General features: G+C 36.6%; 1 protein-coding gene across 2 annotated transcripts in view; it reads right to left on the reverse strand.

Moving 5' to 3' along the window:
* The window catches only part of LOC110451859 (cadherin EGF LAG seven-pass G-type receptor 1-like), a 59,290-nt gene that overhangs the window by 26,711 nt on the left and 14,218 nt on the right, over positions 1 to 18,361 (reverse strand). The window contains exons 2-7 of one of the 2 annotated variants that reach the window (XM_021500078.1): positions 9,862 to 10,070; positions 9,296 to 9,418; positions 8,643 to 8,948; positions 5,825 to 6,142; positions 5,090 to 5,113; positions 123 to 188 (exon numbers count right to left, since the gene is read on the reverse strand). In XM_021500078.1, the coding sequence (XP_021355753.1) occupies positions 123 to 188; positions 5,090 to 5,113; positions 5,825 to 6,142; positions 8,643 to 8,948; positions 9,296 to 9,418; positions 9,862 to 9,988 (964 nt within the window). In that variant the 5' untranslated portion in view covers positions 9,989 to 10,070. The remainder of the gene's footprint in view (positions 1 to 122; positions 189 to 5,089; positions 5,114 to 5,824; positions 6,143 to 8,642; positions 8,949 to 9,295; positions 9,419 to 9,861; positions 10,071 to 18,361) is intronic. The other variant, XM_021500079.1, reaches the window with a different exon arrangement.

Consider the following 18,361-nt stretch of genomic DNA (forward strand, 5'->3'; position numbering starts at 1 on the left):
CTAATCTCTACATTATTATGTGACGTTTATAACGTATTTACCTTTTGTCAAACTGCAGTGTTTGTTAAACGTAAACTCCCCCTAATCTCTTAATTATTATGTGACGTTGATAACGTATTTACCTATTGTCAAACTGCAGTGTTTGTTACAAGTAAACGCCTCCTCTTCAGCTGTTTTACATTTCTCTTCTGGAAAATAAATAGAACTTTTATTATCCCTCATCACAACTACATGGACTGACGTCACAACGCTCATTTGTTTAACTACAAATTACCGATGTCTCCATACATGAAATTGGCGTTAATTCTTGACAGTCATGCCAAAGACAGACTTTATCACACGTATAATATCGGTATGAGTTTTACTGACATAAACTACGTGTAGTATACAAAGATAATCAAACCACTCAATATTTGCGTTTGCCACTCGCCTAAACAATCGTGGTTTACAGAAATCTTTATCGTACGAATTGTTTCCCTGTGAATATAGGTTGTATTTTTAAAAGACAAAATATATTTGAAACAACCCCGAAAGATGATATCAGCAAAGAAACAAATGTTGATGTTACATGTTAATGTTGTGTTTATACTACGATGCGAAAATGTCTCATAGAATTCTGTTCACCATAATTCTACCCTTTCTGGTCATGAACGCGATGACGTCATGTTGCCTTTATCTCAAATCTGATAGTGGGATGTTTACGATGGTGTGAGACAGTCTGTTGGCTAGCAGTCCGTATACCAGGTCCTATATAGGCCAGTCACTGCTCGTATTGTCGTGAAACACTGCAGATAGTCCACTTCCGACCCAGTATCTGATGGAGACTCCCGAAATGCCGCCATAAATCGGTCAATAATACTGGCGTATTGATTCTAAACCGTCGATGATTCAATAAACACTCTAGATTGATAAGGTAGACTGGCATTACGAGCGAGATAAGGTGTACAAATGATTGGCTGGGAGAAAACAGCTCTGTCTTTATCATTATATTACAGACACGACACAAAGGTTGCGAGCTGTTGGGAAGGTTGAATGCTCTCCCAATATCATGAGCAACAGGACGAAAAGGAAAAAAGTAGAACATCTACCCCAGGCATCGGGACTCATCTTCATGTATGGCGATGTATGTTGGAAGTCTCTCCTTCGAAAGATTAACTCTCAACGTTAGGAATCTAACAAGTCTCCATTGTTTTACTCGCAATTGTAAGAAATGACCAGGTGGCTCGGGTAGGGATGTATTCCCAGTTTTACTTCATCATCTGAGAGGAAATTGAGTCTATCTGTGTCGAAAAAGGTCTCAACCAATCCATATTCCACCACCGCTACTGCCGGTACCCGAAAAGGTTTGCACACAAGTAACCTCAGGGTCATTTTACAGAAGAAGATCACACTAGAAAAAATGTTATTTTTACAGAAGTAGATCACACTAGAAAAAATATTATTTTCGGATTGTTATTTCATAGTTTCCAAATTAATTGGTGTGTTTATTATCAAAGCGTCGCAGGTAACTTTTATACAGAAAATGATTACAAACATATAGATCTCAGGGAAATGTCTTACATATCAGCTCCTCCTTACCTACTCGTGTGTGATTTACGGTAACAGTATATAAACCAGTTGCACGAAATCAAAATGACTAAAGTTTTCAAAATTTTTCAGGTTTTTTTGTTTTGTTTTGTTTTGTTCTTTTGTTCTGCTTATTCTCATAACAGAACTGTTTTTAAATACCACATTTCGTTTGCACTTTTTTACTTTTACTTCTTCACATACACATCGAATGATGCAAAAAAAAGAGACATTTTTGTGAGATATGCAACTTTTGGTGTTTTTGCTTAAGCACTTTTAAATGTTTAGGAAGCCCCGTGCTGGGGCGGATCCGGGATGTTTTTCATGGTGTTGCCAAAACTTCACAAATACAAATAATATCTTACAGAGCGATCTTTAGTGGCAGCCATTGTGGTTTTTTTCCGATCAGCCTCAAAATGACACATGCACAATAATGCATATAATTAGGAACCTTTATGTGAAATACAAAACATATATATGTTAAGCACTTCTTGAAATATAGCAATAACAAACTTGAACTCTCAAATCTCAAGATAGCTACCTGGCAAGAATTGTTCATGGTCGGATGTCATGCATCGTACAATGTCATGTACACAAATCTGTCAGTTAAGTATTGGTATATCAATAGTCAATAAAGCTATAATACAATATGAGTAGCGGACGTCGGCAGCATTATTGGTGTCATTTTGGTATATGTATGAGTACTGACGTTAGAGGTACATTAGCAAGGCAGTCGCTTCCATAACGTTGTCCTTTTTAAGTGTTCCTGCCACTGTAAACTGTATATAGGTCTATAACATATCAATATGGTGTCATAACACTGGTGGATCTTAGCTTAGTAGCCTGCTAGCTCAGTGAAGAATCTGACATTACACAGGACAAGAACAAATGTCGTACTAGTCATCCATACTGTATGTATAGTGTCCTGTTGTCCACATGCTTACACACAGTAGTGAGGCTAGTCCATAGATGCTTTTAGTCTAAAAATGGAGATATGATGTTTTAAGAAAAAATGAAAGTTACAGAGCATTCCAAAATCACTACATGGTCCTACCTTACACTAACACATAGTCAAAAAAGTTTTATTTAAACGTGAATCTAGACAGTTTTAAGAAAACGAAAAAAATATGGGAAAAAAAGAAGTCCGCTCTACCATAAGAAGTAATTATTACATCCCTTTCTCCATAAACGTCATGCAAGACCAGCAAGTATCTACTGGTGACCTTTTGTGTCCTTTTAAGGAGGCACGGAGCCAATCAAAATGGTCGTATAGAGTAAGGCCTGATACGCTGTGTGTAACGAGATATGTTGATACACTGTTAAACGTTCGGGCCGTACCTGTGTGTAACCTCTACACCGATAGACTAAGAATTAACGTACATGTGTGTAACCTCTACATCGATAGACTAAGAATTAACGTCCCTGTGTGTAACCTCTACACCGATAGGCTAAGAATTAACGTCCATGTGTGTAACCTCTACATCGATAGACTAAGAATTAATGTTCCTGTGTGTAACCTCTACATCGATAGACTAAGAATTAATGTTCCTGTGTGTAACCTCTACATCGATAGACTAAGAATTACCGTACCTGTGTGTAACCTCTACACCGATAGACTAAGAATTAACGTCCATGTGTGTAACCTCTACATCGATAGACTAAGAATTACCGTACCTGTGTGTAACCTCTACATCGATAGACAAAGAATTAACGTACCTGTGTGTAACCTCTACAACGATAGGCTAAGAATTAACGTACATGTGTGTAACCTCTACATCGATAGCCTAAGAATTAACGTACCTGTGTGTAACCTCTTCATCGATAGACTAAGAATTAACGTACCTGTGTGTGACCTCTACATCGATAGACTAAGAATTAACGTCCCTGTGTGTAACCTCTACATCGATAGACTAAGTATTAACGTACCTGTGTGTAACCTCTACCTCGATAGACTAAGAATTAACGTACCTGTGTGTGACCTCTACATCGATAGACTAAGAATTAACGTCCCTGTGTGTAACCTCTACATCGATAGACTAAGAATTACCGTACCTGTGTGTAACCTCTACACCGATAGGCTAAGACTTAACGTCCATGTGTGTAACCTCTACATCGATAGACTAAGAATTACCGTACCTGTGTGTAACCTCTACACCGATAGGCTAAGAATTAACGTGCCTGTGTGTAACCTCTACATCGATAGACTAAGTATTAACGTACCTGTGTGTAACCTCTACCTCGATAGACTAAGAATTAACGTACCTGTGTGTACCCTCTACACCGATAGGCTAAGAATTAACGTCCATGTGTGTAACCTCTACATCGATAGACTAAGAATTACCGTACCTGTGTGTAACCTCTACACCGATAGACTAAGAATTAACGTACCTGTGTGTAACCTCTACACCGATAGGCTAAGAATTAACGTACCTGTGTGTAACCTCTATATCGATAGACTAAGAATTAGCGTACCTGTATGTAACCTCTACACCGATAGGCTAAGAATTAACGTACCTGTGTGTAACCTCTATATCGATAGACTAAGAATTATCGTTCCTGTGTGTAACCTCTACACCGATAGACTAAGAATTAACATACCTGTGTGTAACCTCTACATCGATAGGCTAAGAATTAGCGTACCTGTGTGTAACCTCTACATCGATAGACTAAGAATTAACGTACCTGTGTGTAACCTCTACAACGATAGGCTAAGAATTAACGTACCTGTGTGTAACCTCTACAACGATAGACTAAGAATTAACGTACATGTGTGTAACCTCTACAACGATAGGCTAAGAATTAACGTACATGTGTGTAACCTCTACACCGATAGGCTAAGAATTAACGTACCTGTGTGTAACCTCTACACCGATAGGCTAAGAATTAACGTTCCTGTGTGTAACCTCTATATCGATAGACTAAGAAATAACGTACCTGTGTGTAACCTCTACACCGATAGGCTAAGAATTAACGTACCTGTGTGTAACCTATACACCCATAGGCTAAGAATTAACGTTCCTGTGTGTAACCTCTATATCGATAGACTAAGAATTAACGTACCTGTGTGTAACCTCTACACCGATAGACTAAGAATTAACGTACCTGTGTGTAACCTCTACACCCATAGGCTAAGAATTAACGTTCCTGTGTATAACCTCTACACCGAAAGGCTAAGAATTAACGTACCTGTGTGTAACCTCTACATCGATAGGCTAAGAATTAACGTATCTGTGTGTAACCTCTACACCTCTTCGCCGATAGGGTAAGAATTAGTAGATGAAAAAATAGTACAACAACAAGATAAAAAGACAACATAGAAAATGAGATGAAGTATTGGCTAGTATAAATGACAACAATAACAGGGTCTCAATTAACAATTAGCACCTGTGGTGACACGGGTTGCCTTTGTAACGATGGTGTATTACCTGACAACTCCATGACATCACACGTACATGTCAACTAGTCAAAAGTCGTAAAAAGTGTAAAAGAAAAAGAAAAAAAAAAGAGAAAACATAAAACATACTCTGAAGAGTTGTTAATATTCCATCTGCAATAGAATAGGAGGACTGCTTAAGTACGAGAGTAAACCATGTTTATATACACGGAACCCGAGACACAGAATCAAAATCAACTCATGAGTTTTTATCTTGTCATTATTATTTCTCTAAAGGTTTGATAACATGACGATGCTTGTCAAATGCTTAGAATCTGTAATTCCTTATACACACCGAGAACGATGAGATGACTGTTTCTCACATATACTGCTGGACGTGTGTTTCATTAATTACATAAACAAAACACAAATAGTTCTAAACACGACGACACTCCTTAATAAGAGAACACCGTCAAAACGTTGAATCCTTTTTAGCAGTATACACTGTTTAAACCACAAAGCTCATGGTGTCTTTCTGCCAAATGTAGGTTTATCGACATATACTACATAAGAGTGTAATTAAAGGTTCATTATATCGTAGTTACTGAAAATAGTGTACTTACAGTTCCGGACTACTATGTATTTATGGGAAACACAATGTAACATACAGCATACCAAACTTTAAGAGCACATTCAAATGTTATTGTTTGTATGGGAGTACATAGGTTAAAGATAACTACATCTGTATGTAACACCTGAATGTGTTTGAAATCAGTTGACCTTACACATTTTATATTATGCGACTGATATAATAGTTCAACCAGAGCTGGTCTGATTGTGTCTTACGACATTTTGTTGTCTACTCCATCTGAATATATCACTTACTTAGAATACCGGAAGGCCATCTCATGCGCATGGCACCTCGAGTTCCACTCCGGAAGTCAGCCCACTGCGCGACGTTCCCACAATACATAAACGTACAGGAGTTGTTTAACAGAACGATATCGTCATGGCTCATGACAAAATCCCACACATGAAGATGAGCCAGGTCACCCATGAATGCCACACTCGAGTCGAAGTCGAAGGCTTCCCGGGACGCCTGACCTAATACAAACTCGCCTCCCGCGATCACCGGTTTCCGGAAAGCGTTCCGGCGGCCCCTGTTTACCTCTTCGGTATTCCAGTACAGTTTCCATGAACCGTCTGAAAGGAAAATTTAACAGTCTGCAAATCAACTTAACATATAGTTTATTTTAATCAAATGACTTTATTGCATTAAATAAAATCCCTTGATATTTTATTGTATACTACGTAAGAGAATAACAGTGAATGACGACAGACCGCGTCGTTAAATATCAATGCTTCTGGGTCAGGACGCGTCGTCTTTTTCAAAGTGTTTTTGCTGCGAATATGTGAAGCTAATTGGGGCTGTATCAAAAGTACCTATATATAATGTGGCTGTTAATGAGACAATAAATATCGATACCCATACAGCTGTAGGGTTAATCTGAGCATAAATACAGGTAAACTATACCTACCTGTACACATGTATATAATGTAATTGTGACGGTAATCCTGGAGGTAACACGCCTATAACGCTACGAGTTGCCAGTACCGGTATCGATGTCAGATTCATTTGAGCATCCCTATCAGTACCTCTATCGATGGTGTGTTATTCCAAGCATAACCACCGTTACCCATATATCCGAAAATAATAAACGGTACCCACACAGATGTGGTGTTAATAGAACAGAAGGAATTCATTGCGTTTGATACTGTTTTTATCAAATACCTGTTGAATCTTGTTATAGTAATACAAGCAATTTTCAGGCCATGAAATACAACGTTCTGTATTGCACATGTGCAATACGGAATGTTGTATATACCTTATAGCCGGAACCACCTTTTTTGGGAATCCCCTTGTCATGGCGAATTGAAAAGTTCCCAGTATTTGCAAAAAAATATCAAAGTTTATAAAATCTTTGTATCGATCTCTACCAAATACGGAAGTTATGTGATAAAAGCAAGACCACACACTTGTGTTTTTCTAGTATATGTATATCTAAATTAAGGTGGGGTCAACATTGGGCCCTCACTTCAACTTATTTTATTTTTGTGTAGATACATTAAAAATAACAATAACTGCATATTTGATTATTCATTGTTACCACTGATAACCGTAGTTGACCTCTTTGGATAATACTAGGTTGATTGACGGGAGTGTCCTTACAAAACGACAAATAAATGTCACAGTTTGAAATGAATTATGATAGTGATATTGCATAAAATTACTGTTATTTTGATACTAAACATGTCATTGGTATATATTAAATAAGGGTAGTGATACGTTTGATAAGAAAAACATGCAAAATTTCACAAAATTTAAAAATATATTAAACATTGTCATTTTGCCTATATATAATTACAATGGTAGTCTATATTTTATACTTCTTTAAAAATGTCCATATATAAATTCTGTCTACAGTAAACTTTTTATGTTATATCAAAACCGGTCAATTTTTTTTTTGACAAACATGACTGCACAATTTCACATAATCATGAAGATTTAATAATCGATGTTATTTATGGTAAAAACCGATACCTTTTCTGTTTTTGTATTATACCAAAACACTTCATTATATTACGCATGAACTCATAAATATATATTCTGCAAAAGTAATATTTCCACTGGAGAACTACTTAGGTTGATGTTGTGTTATAGACAAAGACATGCAATAAAATAATCTTTATAATTAAACTACAGTACATGTATTATACACTTGACCATTATTTTATTTTGTCTTTTGCCCATTTATCTGTAACTCTCAAAACATAGGGCAAGCGCAGATATCCTTGTCTGACTCCCCATACAAAAATTGTATTTGATTCTTTTGACCTTGAACTAAAGTTTACATATCTTACATTGTATATCCACTCACATGAATAACCTATACTTGCCAAATAGCAAGACCCAAGGACATTTGGTGACGAAGAAACACAAGTTAAAGGAAAAGTAGAAAGAAAGCTATGTTTTCCTTTTTTTAAATCATAGGTGTTATATAACAAATTAACCGGTTGTCATTTTTTTTGGGGGGGGGGAGGAGGATTATTGGTAGCCAACTTTTAAGCCAGTATAAAAAAAGACTCGTATTAGAACTATGCAAATTAACGTGTCCAAAATGGGAATTCTCTCAAAAGTAATGAAACCCATATTTTTCTGCTTAAATCTTCAATAAAAAGGAGAATTCTTTCTTGAAATAGTCTTATAATCGGTATCAAAATAACAGTTGGAATATGTTGCACAAGATGATAATATAATTTTAAAGTTATTGTGTCATTTAAATGCTCTCGGAGGAATTGTAGCACCGCACCTTTACCACCCACACAGGTGTAATTCAACGAGGTCCCATTTGTCATAGAATGAATTCTGAAACTAACTGTTCCTGATTTAAGCTTGCTTTACCCCTGCCTTTTTGTATTTATCTTGTTTTGAAATTCCAATTGGGGGCTGGCGCAAATAGTAATCTCCATAGGCGTTGACCCTTCCTTTGACATGTGTACCAATAATTCGAATACATGTTTTTTCATTGTTTGAATCAAAAGCAACTTTACGTCACCTAAGAGTAAGTCGGTCATTGTACCGTTTTCAATACAGTGGTCGGTAACAGCAATATCATGATGTTCGGATGACAAAGAGGCGTACCATTCGAGTCCCATGTCCATGCCACATGGGCCCACTCGCCGGCCGGAAGAATGATCTTGGTATACTTCACTCGGTCAAACAGACGAAACCAGAGTTTGTGGTCGACTCCCATCTGGATGATATCGAGTTTGGTGCCGTGTTTGTAGGAGAGAATGGTGCCGTTTTTAGCGACGGAATGGTTCTTACTCAAACGGATCCAGTAGACTATGGTAAAGGCCCCAACCTCAGGGAAGCCTTTCCCAAGCAGCATCGTGTAACGTTTAGGCTCTTTCTCCTTAAACTCCAGTCGGGAGTCAATTGCTGTGGCTGAAAAACAAAGGCATGATTCCGTCACATCTTAAACCTACACCAAAATACACATTTGAGGGTCGTCTATTTAGACAACAAGAGTCTGGTTGAATGAGACTAGGTTTGACCAGACTCTCTGTTCGGCGAAGCTTGCGCAGACAACAAGAGTCTGGTTGAACGAGTCTAATTCGAGGTGTGTGCCAACATAACAGCGAGGTACCGTAACAGTGTGCACGTGTATCGACATAACAGTACGATACGATGTTTGAGGTAAGATAAGATTAAATAGCAGAGCAATCGCACTACCAAATATAACCACATGGCGATAGTAATGATCGGTGACAATGCTGTCACTCCATACTTACACATACACATATCCGTGTTCCAGTGGAAGCCGGAACCACACTCACATCCATAACCGTCAGGGTGGTCTATACACTTAGGCCTGTTATAGTAGGACGTGTGGCAGGCCGACACAAAGTCTGTGGCTGCAGCAGAAATACAGGTAAATAATGTGTAATAAGAATTATGTACATAGGTAAACACTATGTATACAAGTCAAATTGTGTATTTAAGGAGTATTGGCCCACTGGTGTTCTGCGTAAACCTGCGCAGGACTTAATGCAAAAGAGTACACAAAATTGAGAAGAATCATTATATTTATATTTCAAATATAAAAATATTCAAAACATATTAAATGCAAAATATTTTAATTTCAACAAATTATCTATACGCTTCATGTATTTCGGGTAACATTTCACATAGTTTATGAAGTCACAACTTAAACCAATCAAATAGCTTGTAACAGAAATTTTTTCAAGCAGGTACATGAAACAGACGTTTTCAGCTGAGAGTTCATGTAATATGGCTTATGATGTCATATCCGTCTGCATTGCAGTTGAGCAGAGGACATTTCCGGATGTTCACTTACCAGCCGCGACTCCATGTCTGCCCACACAAAACGAACCAAGCAAACAGATTATTGTGATGCCTAGTCCCACTCCAAAGAATTCCCCTACCACCCTCTCAAAGTAACCGACTCTTCGTCCATTGGTCATCGCACCATTCTTCTTCGTCTTCGACGTCGTCAACAAGGATCAGCCGATGAGCTGGTGCTGGATGTGATCGTTGGGTGTTTATCTAGGGAAGAGAGTGGTGTGTTAGAGATTAGACACTGTATTGATTCCCCCTCCGTACCAAGACCGTCCTACCGTCTGTCCGTCAGCTCTTACGTACACCAATTTCTCTGCGAACAGCAGCTATTACCTCTGTGAAGCCCGGGGCTTACGACTATCAGAATGAATATTATATCATACAGAGATTTGTATGTTCTAACTGCCGCTCTAGACACTCCAGAGACACAGGGCGGGGTCCAGACGTGATACCTCGATTGACGATCGTCAATTCGCTACCATTGAGTGGATTTCCGGCAGTATGTCTGACGGTCTAACCGCCTATTACCTGTCACTGTGCCGCCGACCCAATCACACTTAGTATTCATTATCCTCACAGACGTATTCTAGCTTCTGAGCAAAAACACAAAAGTGTATGTTAATAGAAGGAAAACCAGTGTGATCCGTATGAAAGAGCCGACCTATACTCTCTGTCAGGAGTAGTTGGACGACCGAATTGTTTTGTTATGCAAAAAATGGCAGTAGAATTTAATCAAAAGAACTTCGTCATTTTAATTATGGCATCTTCAAAGTAGAATATGAAAAATTAACGAATGAAAAGGTTGTATTACCTCAAAAGTTATTTTGTAAACACTAGTACACATTCGTAAATGAATCGTTGACGAGTAACGATACCGTAGACAGTAATAGTTTCTTGTCTGCGATAGGATGGAAACCGCGAGAGGAAATTTAGAACTACTCATTTAAGTAGTTGAAATATAAACATTAATTTTGATACGAGAATGAATAGTTTTAATAAAGCTGTATTCGTGCACAGAAGTAAAATTACTGTTTTCGTACATGTTTCCTGTTTGATTTTGCATCAAATAACTGCCACACCAACAGCTGATGTAAATAGTCTCATCATAAGTCCAAGAGCGGTTCTTATTCTTTGGTAAGTTGTAGGTTTTTGTATTGACATCATAAATCGGAAAAAGAGTTACCAATTTCACCTCAAGATGACGACGTTTTGATCTAAAATGATCATCCTAAATAAACATATCTCTATCAAAAGTTATATCGAAGTTTACCTCGTATCTAAAACAATAACCTCGTCCGTACATCTTACCCATAACTCGATAAAGACTAGTTTAAATTGAAATGTTCAGGCTCGATTCATCCGTCTCTTGCAAAATAAAGATTTTGTTAAGATGCATATGTTTCGTGTATGAGTGTTATTATTCACAATCGCGCCAGGATATATGCATATAATCTGTGTCCCTCCTTACACGTGTGATAGCCGTCGGAAACTACTCTGCCGTGAGTTATCACTCAAATTATTTACATTCAAACTGTAACATGTACTCATTCAAATTGCCGAAGAAAAAAAACGTTCGCCAGACTTTTTTTTCAATTATAGATTAGTAACAAAATAACTGCAGCCTGTGAATTTGATTAAGGAAACAATGCGTTTTATTATCTATTGTCATAAAACAAATACTGCCACGTTGCAACGCAGCCAAGATTACTTCTCCTCCGGTCATGTGTTATCATTTGTCATGTACGGGTTTCATTATGGCTTCACTGAAGATACACATTATGGTGAACAATTGTCTTAGACAAATATTTACCTAAAATGACCATCGATTAAGTATCAATGAACCTTTCGATATTATCTGGCACTAAGCAGTAATTGTCACCCTTTACTGACAACTGTTTGGGTCACTAGGAGTAACCGACGCATTAACATTATAAGGACTGAGTCACTAGGAGTAACTTAAATATTAACAGTATAAGGACTGAGTCACTAGGAGTTACCTAAATATTAACAGTATAAGGACTGAGTCACTAGACGTAACTTAAATATTAACATTATAAGAAGTGAGTCACTAGGTGTAACTTAAATATTATCATTATAAGTAATGAGTCACTAGGAGTAATTTAAATATTAACATTATAAGAACTGAGTCACTAGGAGTGACTTAAATATTAACATTATAAGGACTGAGTCAATAGATGTAACTTAAATATTAACATTATAAGTACTGAGTCACTAGGAGTAACCTTAATATTAACATTATAAGAACTGAGTCACTAGGAGTGACTTAAATATTAACATTATAAGGACTGAGTCAATAGATGTAACTTAAATATTAACATTATAAGTAATGAGTCACTAGGAGTAATTTAAATATTAACATTATAAGAACTGAGTCACTAGGAGTACCTTAAATATTAACATTATAAGGACTGAGTCAATAGATGTAACTTAAATATTAACATTATAAGGACGGAGTCACTAGGAGGAACTTAACTATTAACATTATAAGAACTCAGTCACTAGGAGTAACTTAAATATTAACCGTATAAGGACTGAGTCACTAGATGTAACTTACATGTAAATATTAACATTATAAGGACTGAGTCAATAGATGTAACTTAAATATTAACATTATAAGTACTGAGTCACTAGGAGTAACCTTAATATTAACATTATAAGAACTGAGTCACTAGGAGTAACTTAAATATTATCATTATAAGTACTGAGTCACTAGGAGTAACTTACATATTAACATTAAAAGGACTGAGTCACTAGGAGTTACCTAAATATTAACAGTATAAGGACTGAGTCACTAGGAGTAACTTAAATATTAACAGTATAAGGACTGAGTCACTAGGAGTTACCTAAATATTAACATTAAAAGAACTGAGTCACTAGGAGTAACTTAAATATTAACATTATAAGAACTGAGTCACTAGGAGTGACTTAAATATTAACATTATAAGGACTGAGTCAATAGATGTAACTTAAATATTAACATTATAAGTACTGAGTCACTAGGAGTAACTTACATATTAACATTAAAAGGACTGAGTCACTAGGAGTTACCTAAATATTAACAGTATAAGGACTGAGTCACTAGACGTAACTTAACTATTAACATTATAAGGACGGAGTCACTAGGAGGAACTTAACTATTAACATTATAAGAACTGAGTCACTAGGAGTACCTTAAATATTAACATTATAAGGACTGAGTCAATAGATGTAACTTAAATATTAACATTATAAGGACTGAGTCACTAGATGTAACTTACATGTAAATATTAACATTATAAGGACTGAGTCACTAGACGTAACTTAAATATTAACATTATAAGGACGGAGTCACTAGGAGTAACTTAACTATTAACATTATAAGAACTGAGTCACTAGGAGTAACTTAAATATTAACATTATAAGAACTGAGTCACTAGGAGTAACTTAAATATTAACATTATAAGGACTGAGTCACTAGATGTAACTTAAATATTAACATTATAAGGACTGAGTCACTAGACGTAACTTAAATATTAACATTATAAGGACTGAGTCACTAGGAGTAACTTAACTATTAACATTATAAGAACTGAGTCACTAGGATTAGCTGTGGTATTAACATTATAATTACTGAGTCACTAAGAGTAAAAGCAATATTAACACAATGCAATGTAAGTACTGAGTCACTAGACGTAACTGTGGTATTAACAAAATACATGTAAGATTGAGTCACTAAGAGTAACTGATATTAACATAATATATGTAAGATTGAGTCACTAAGAGAATCTGTGGTATTAACATAATACATGTAAGATTGAGGCACTAAGAGTAACTGTGGTACATTAACATTATACATGTAAGATTGAGTCACTAAGAGTAACTGTGGTATTAACATAATACATGTACTGAGTCACTAGACGTCACTGTAGTAATACAAAGGAAAGACAATTGATGAATTGAATGAACTTACGTGTATGTATACAACATTTTTATGAATCTTTCAGTACTATGTCCCGTCGTATTTCCCTTAATTATACTTTAATTAAGAGGTCATTTAAGATTTCTGTCCTTTTTTCTAATCAATTGTTGGTAGCATTTATTTCAATATTCAAATCAATCTTTAAGGAGAACGGTTAGAGTCTTCAAACTACGGGCATGTCATTTTAATCAGCGTTGTGTGTAAGATAATGGAATCACTATTTAGCAAAGAAGTTATGACCAATATGCGAAAGCAGGAACTTTTCAGCAAAGCACAGTATAGCTTTATTGAAGGCAGATCTACGATGTTACAACTTCTAAAGGTTATTGATGAAAAAACAATAATGTTGGATAAAGGAGCGCGTGTCAATGCTATTTATTGTGATTTTATGAAAGCACTTGTAAAAGTTTTTTTTATCAACCCCTAATCCATAAACTAGCAAAATATGAAATATCGGGGTGGTTCTCTTCATGGATAGCTGATGTTTTTACTGGAAGGAAAGGGTCGTCTTGAATGGAGAAAAAGTCGGAATTGAACCATGTAATAAGTGCCATACCACAAAGTCCGTTTTAGGACCACTTTCGTTTGATATAAATGACATGCCATAGCAACTCCGGTGTCATCCAGACAAATGCAAAGTGATGCGCGTGGACTACTTCAAAGTTAATCAAAGGAAGTACACACTTCAGGAAAATGCGGAAGCTTTGGAATTTGTTAACTTCGATAAAATATCGATGTTACCATTAACAATGTATAACTATAGCTAGTTGATAAGCATATTATGAGAGGTCTACAAAGAGCAATGGAATATATAAAGTTAGGTAGTTTAAGGTTGATATACACATCTTTAGTTAGACCACACATTGAATACGCGAATCAGGTCTAGTGTACTAATCTCGAAAAACACATAGAAACAAAAGAAAATGTCGAGCAACAAAGCAGGTACCTGGCCCAAAAGACTTTTCCTATACGGAGCGAATACACAAACTAAAACTCCAACACTAACATGTTAGATGTGAAAGAGTCCGTGGTGAAGTGATAGAGGTCTGCAGAACAATGTCAGACAAATACGACTGTCAAGTACGCGACATCTTTAAAATCAGGGAAGGCTCATCTACACGTTGACACAAAGTTAAAATTTACAAATCGCATTCAGGATTTAATATAAGAACATTTTCGTTTACACAAAGAACAATCTTCCGTCTACTATTGTAAATTCAAGTACTATACGAATACATGTATAAATTTGATGAAAACTGGAAAAATCAAAGCTAACCTTAAACGTCGCAACTTTTTAGTTATGCTTTGTTTAACTATTTCAGAGCTGACTGCCGAAGGATTTTAAGTTCTTTTTTTTTTTGTCAGAATAAAATCTGTAAATCTATGTAACAAGTTAATGTGTTATGTTGTAGCGATGATGTAGGGATACTATTTTGACTTCAAAAAAACAATTTTGGAGAAAAAAATGGGCATTTATATTTACACACTTCTTTAAAACGGTACAAATATTCGACTTAATACAGAAAAGGATAAAACAAAGGTAATGATCTCTTAATCAGCCTCAAAATATTGCCAATCAAGTCCTCACAACGGACATACACGATGTCATTCATTAGCAAGCATCTGTACAAGAACCGCAATGATTCTGAGCGTTCCTCTTTGTATTTTTTTTTTTTCAAAAGGACTTTGAAAAACACCAATACTTTGATAAAGATACGCATAAATTAAACAAATCTAGACGACGTGACTTGAACGTTTGCGCAATTGGGACATCTCAGCAAGGTAGCACCATAAAATGAACTGACGCTTTAATGATATTGAAATGTGCTTACAGCGTTATTTGTCACCGACTTACATTGTCGTCGCTGACTAGTAAGCCTGACAGTAATGCTAATCTTTGCTCCCACATGTTAACCTTAGGTATATAACCAGCTAACACGAGCGACCTAATCATGACAGGCGACTTGCCTGACTCTACCAGCACTTCGGAATTCTTTTGCGGTTTTACTATGATATACTGTGCAAGTTTTGTTTTCAAATTCGCTAGATAAACAAAAGTCCGCATGCAAGATATCAGTAATATCCCAAACGCATGTCATTATAATGAAGACTTCAATGCAGCCTGGCACACGGCTAACGTAATACTTGGGTATCAGGAGTAAGCCGGTATTTATCGGGAATTTTAGTGCGTCTGTCGCTCTCCAACTGACGGGCCAAACAATCACATGTTCCATAGCTGTCTTATTAAAGACGAAACCAAAATCGTAGCCGTGCTTCAGAGCGATAGCAAAAACGAAAATTGAAATAAATTATTCATGTGAACGAATACGTAACTGAAGTGACAAGTCATACATCAAAAATAAATGGACAGAGATGTTGGTGAATGTTAAACCTCGTTCTGTTATGTTAAACCATGTACATCGTGAGTGTGTGTTATCCCCGTGTAAAAACTACGTGTAACGTGTACATCGCATGCTACTCTCGTGTAAACCATTTGTTTTATGTTTGTGCATTATTTCTCCTACCATGATCTTATGTGTTGAATCTACTGCGTGTAGCGTATGGGTCATGGAAACAGTGTTTTACGTCTGACGAGTTACTATCTTGGAAATATTGACTGGTATATGACGTATAAACATGGTACAGATGTACCGTGTTGGACGTGTAAACATTGTATATATGTTGGACGTCTAAACATTGTTCATATGTACTGTGTTGGACGTGTAAACATTGTACAGATGTACCGTGTTGTACGTGTAAACAATGTACAGATGTACCGTGTTGTACGTGTAAACATTGTACAGATGTACCGTGTTGGACGTGTAAACATTGTACAGATGTGCCGTGTTGGACGTGTAAACAATGTACAGATGTACCGTGTTGGACGTGTAAACATTGTACAGATGTACCGTGTTGGACGTGTAAACAATGTACGGATGTACCGTGGTGGACGTTTAAACAATGTACAGATGTACCGTGTTGGACGTTTAAACAATGTACAGATGTACCGTGTTGGACGTATAAACATTGTACAGATGTACCGTGTTGGACGTGTTAACAATGTACAGATGTACCGTGTTGGACGTGTAAACATTGTACATATACACTATGTTGGACGTGTAAACAATGTACAGATGTACCGTGCTGGACGTTTAAACAATGTACAGATGTACCGTGTTGGACGTGTAAACATTGTTCAGATATACCGTGTTGAACGTGTAAACAATGTACATCTGTTATGTGTTGGACATATAAACATTGTTCAGATGTACCGTATTTGATGTGTAAACATTGTTCAGATGTACCGTGTTGGACGTTTAAACAATGTACAGATGTACCGTGTTGGACGTGTAAACAATGTACGGATGTACCGTGTTGGACGTGTAAACATTGTACATATGCACTATGTTGGACATGTAAACAATGTACAGATGTACCGTGTTGGACGTTTAAACAATGTACAGATGTACCGTGTTGGACGTGTAAACCTTGTTCAGATATACCGTGTTGAACGTGTAAACAATGTACATCTGTTCTGTGTTGGACATATAAACATTGTTCAGATGTACCGTATTTGATGTGTAAACATTGTTCAGATGTACCGTGTTGGACGTTTAAACAATGTACAGATGTACCGTATTTGATGTGTAAACATTGTTCAGATGTACCGTGTTGGACGTGTAAACATTGTACAGATGTACCGTGTTGGACGTGTAAACAGTGTACAGATGTACCTTGTTGGACGTGTAAACGTTGTTCGTATGTACTGTGTTGGACGTGTAAACATTGTACAGATGTATCGTGTTGGACGTGTAAACATTGTACAGATGTATCGCGTTTGACGTGTAAACATTGTTCAGATGTACCGTGTTGGACGTGTAAACATTATACATATACACTATGTTGGACGTGTAAACATTATACAAATGAACCATGTTGGACGTGTAAACATTGTACATATACACTTTGTTGGACGTGTAAACATTGTTCAGATGTACCGTGTTGGATGTGAAAACATTGTTCGTATGTAATGTGTTGGACGTGTAAACATTGTACAGATGTATCGCGTTTGACGTGTAAACATTGTTCAGATGTACCGTGTTGGATGTGTAAACATTGTACATACACACAATGTTGGACATGTAAACATTGTTCAGATGTACCGTGTTGGATGTGTAAACATTGTACATACACACAATGTTGGACATGTAAACATTGTACAGATGTATCGTGCTGGACGTGTTAACATTGTACAGATGTACCGTGTTGGACATGTAAACATTGTTCAGATGTTCCGTGTTGGACGTGTAAAATGTATCGTGTTGGAGGTGTAAACATTGTACATATACACTATGTTGGACGTGTAAACATTATACAAATGTATCGTGTTGGACGTGTAAACATTGTACAGATGTATCGTGTTGGAGGTGTAAACATTGTACAGATGTACCGTGTTGGACGTGTAAACATCGTACAGATGTACCGTGTTGGACTTATAAACATTGTACATATACACTAC

This window comes from Mizuhopecten yessoensis, unplaced genomic scaffold (genome assembly GCF_002113885.1).
Source record: "Mizuhopecten yessoensis strain PY_sf001 unplaced genomic scaffold, ASM211388v2 scaffold6217, whole genome shotgun sequence".
Taxonomy (NCBI): domain Eukaryota; kingdom Metazoa; phylum Mollusca; class Bivalvia; order Pectinida; family Pectinidae; genus Mizuhopecten; species Mizuhopecten yessoensis.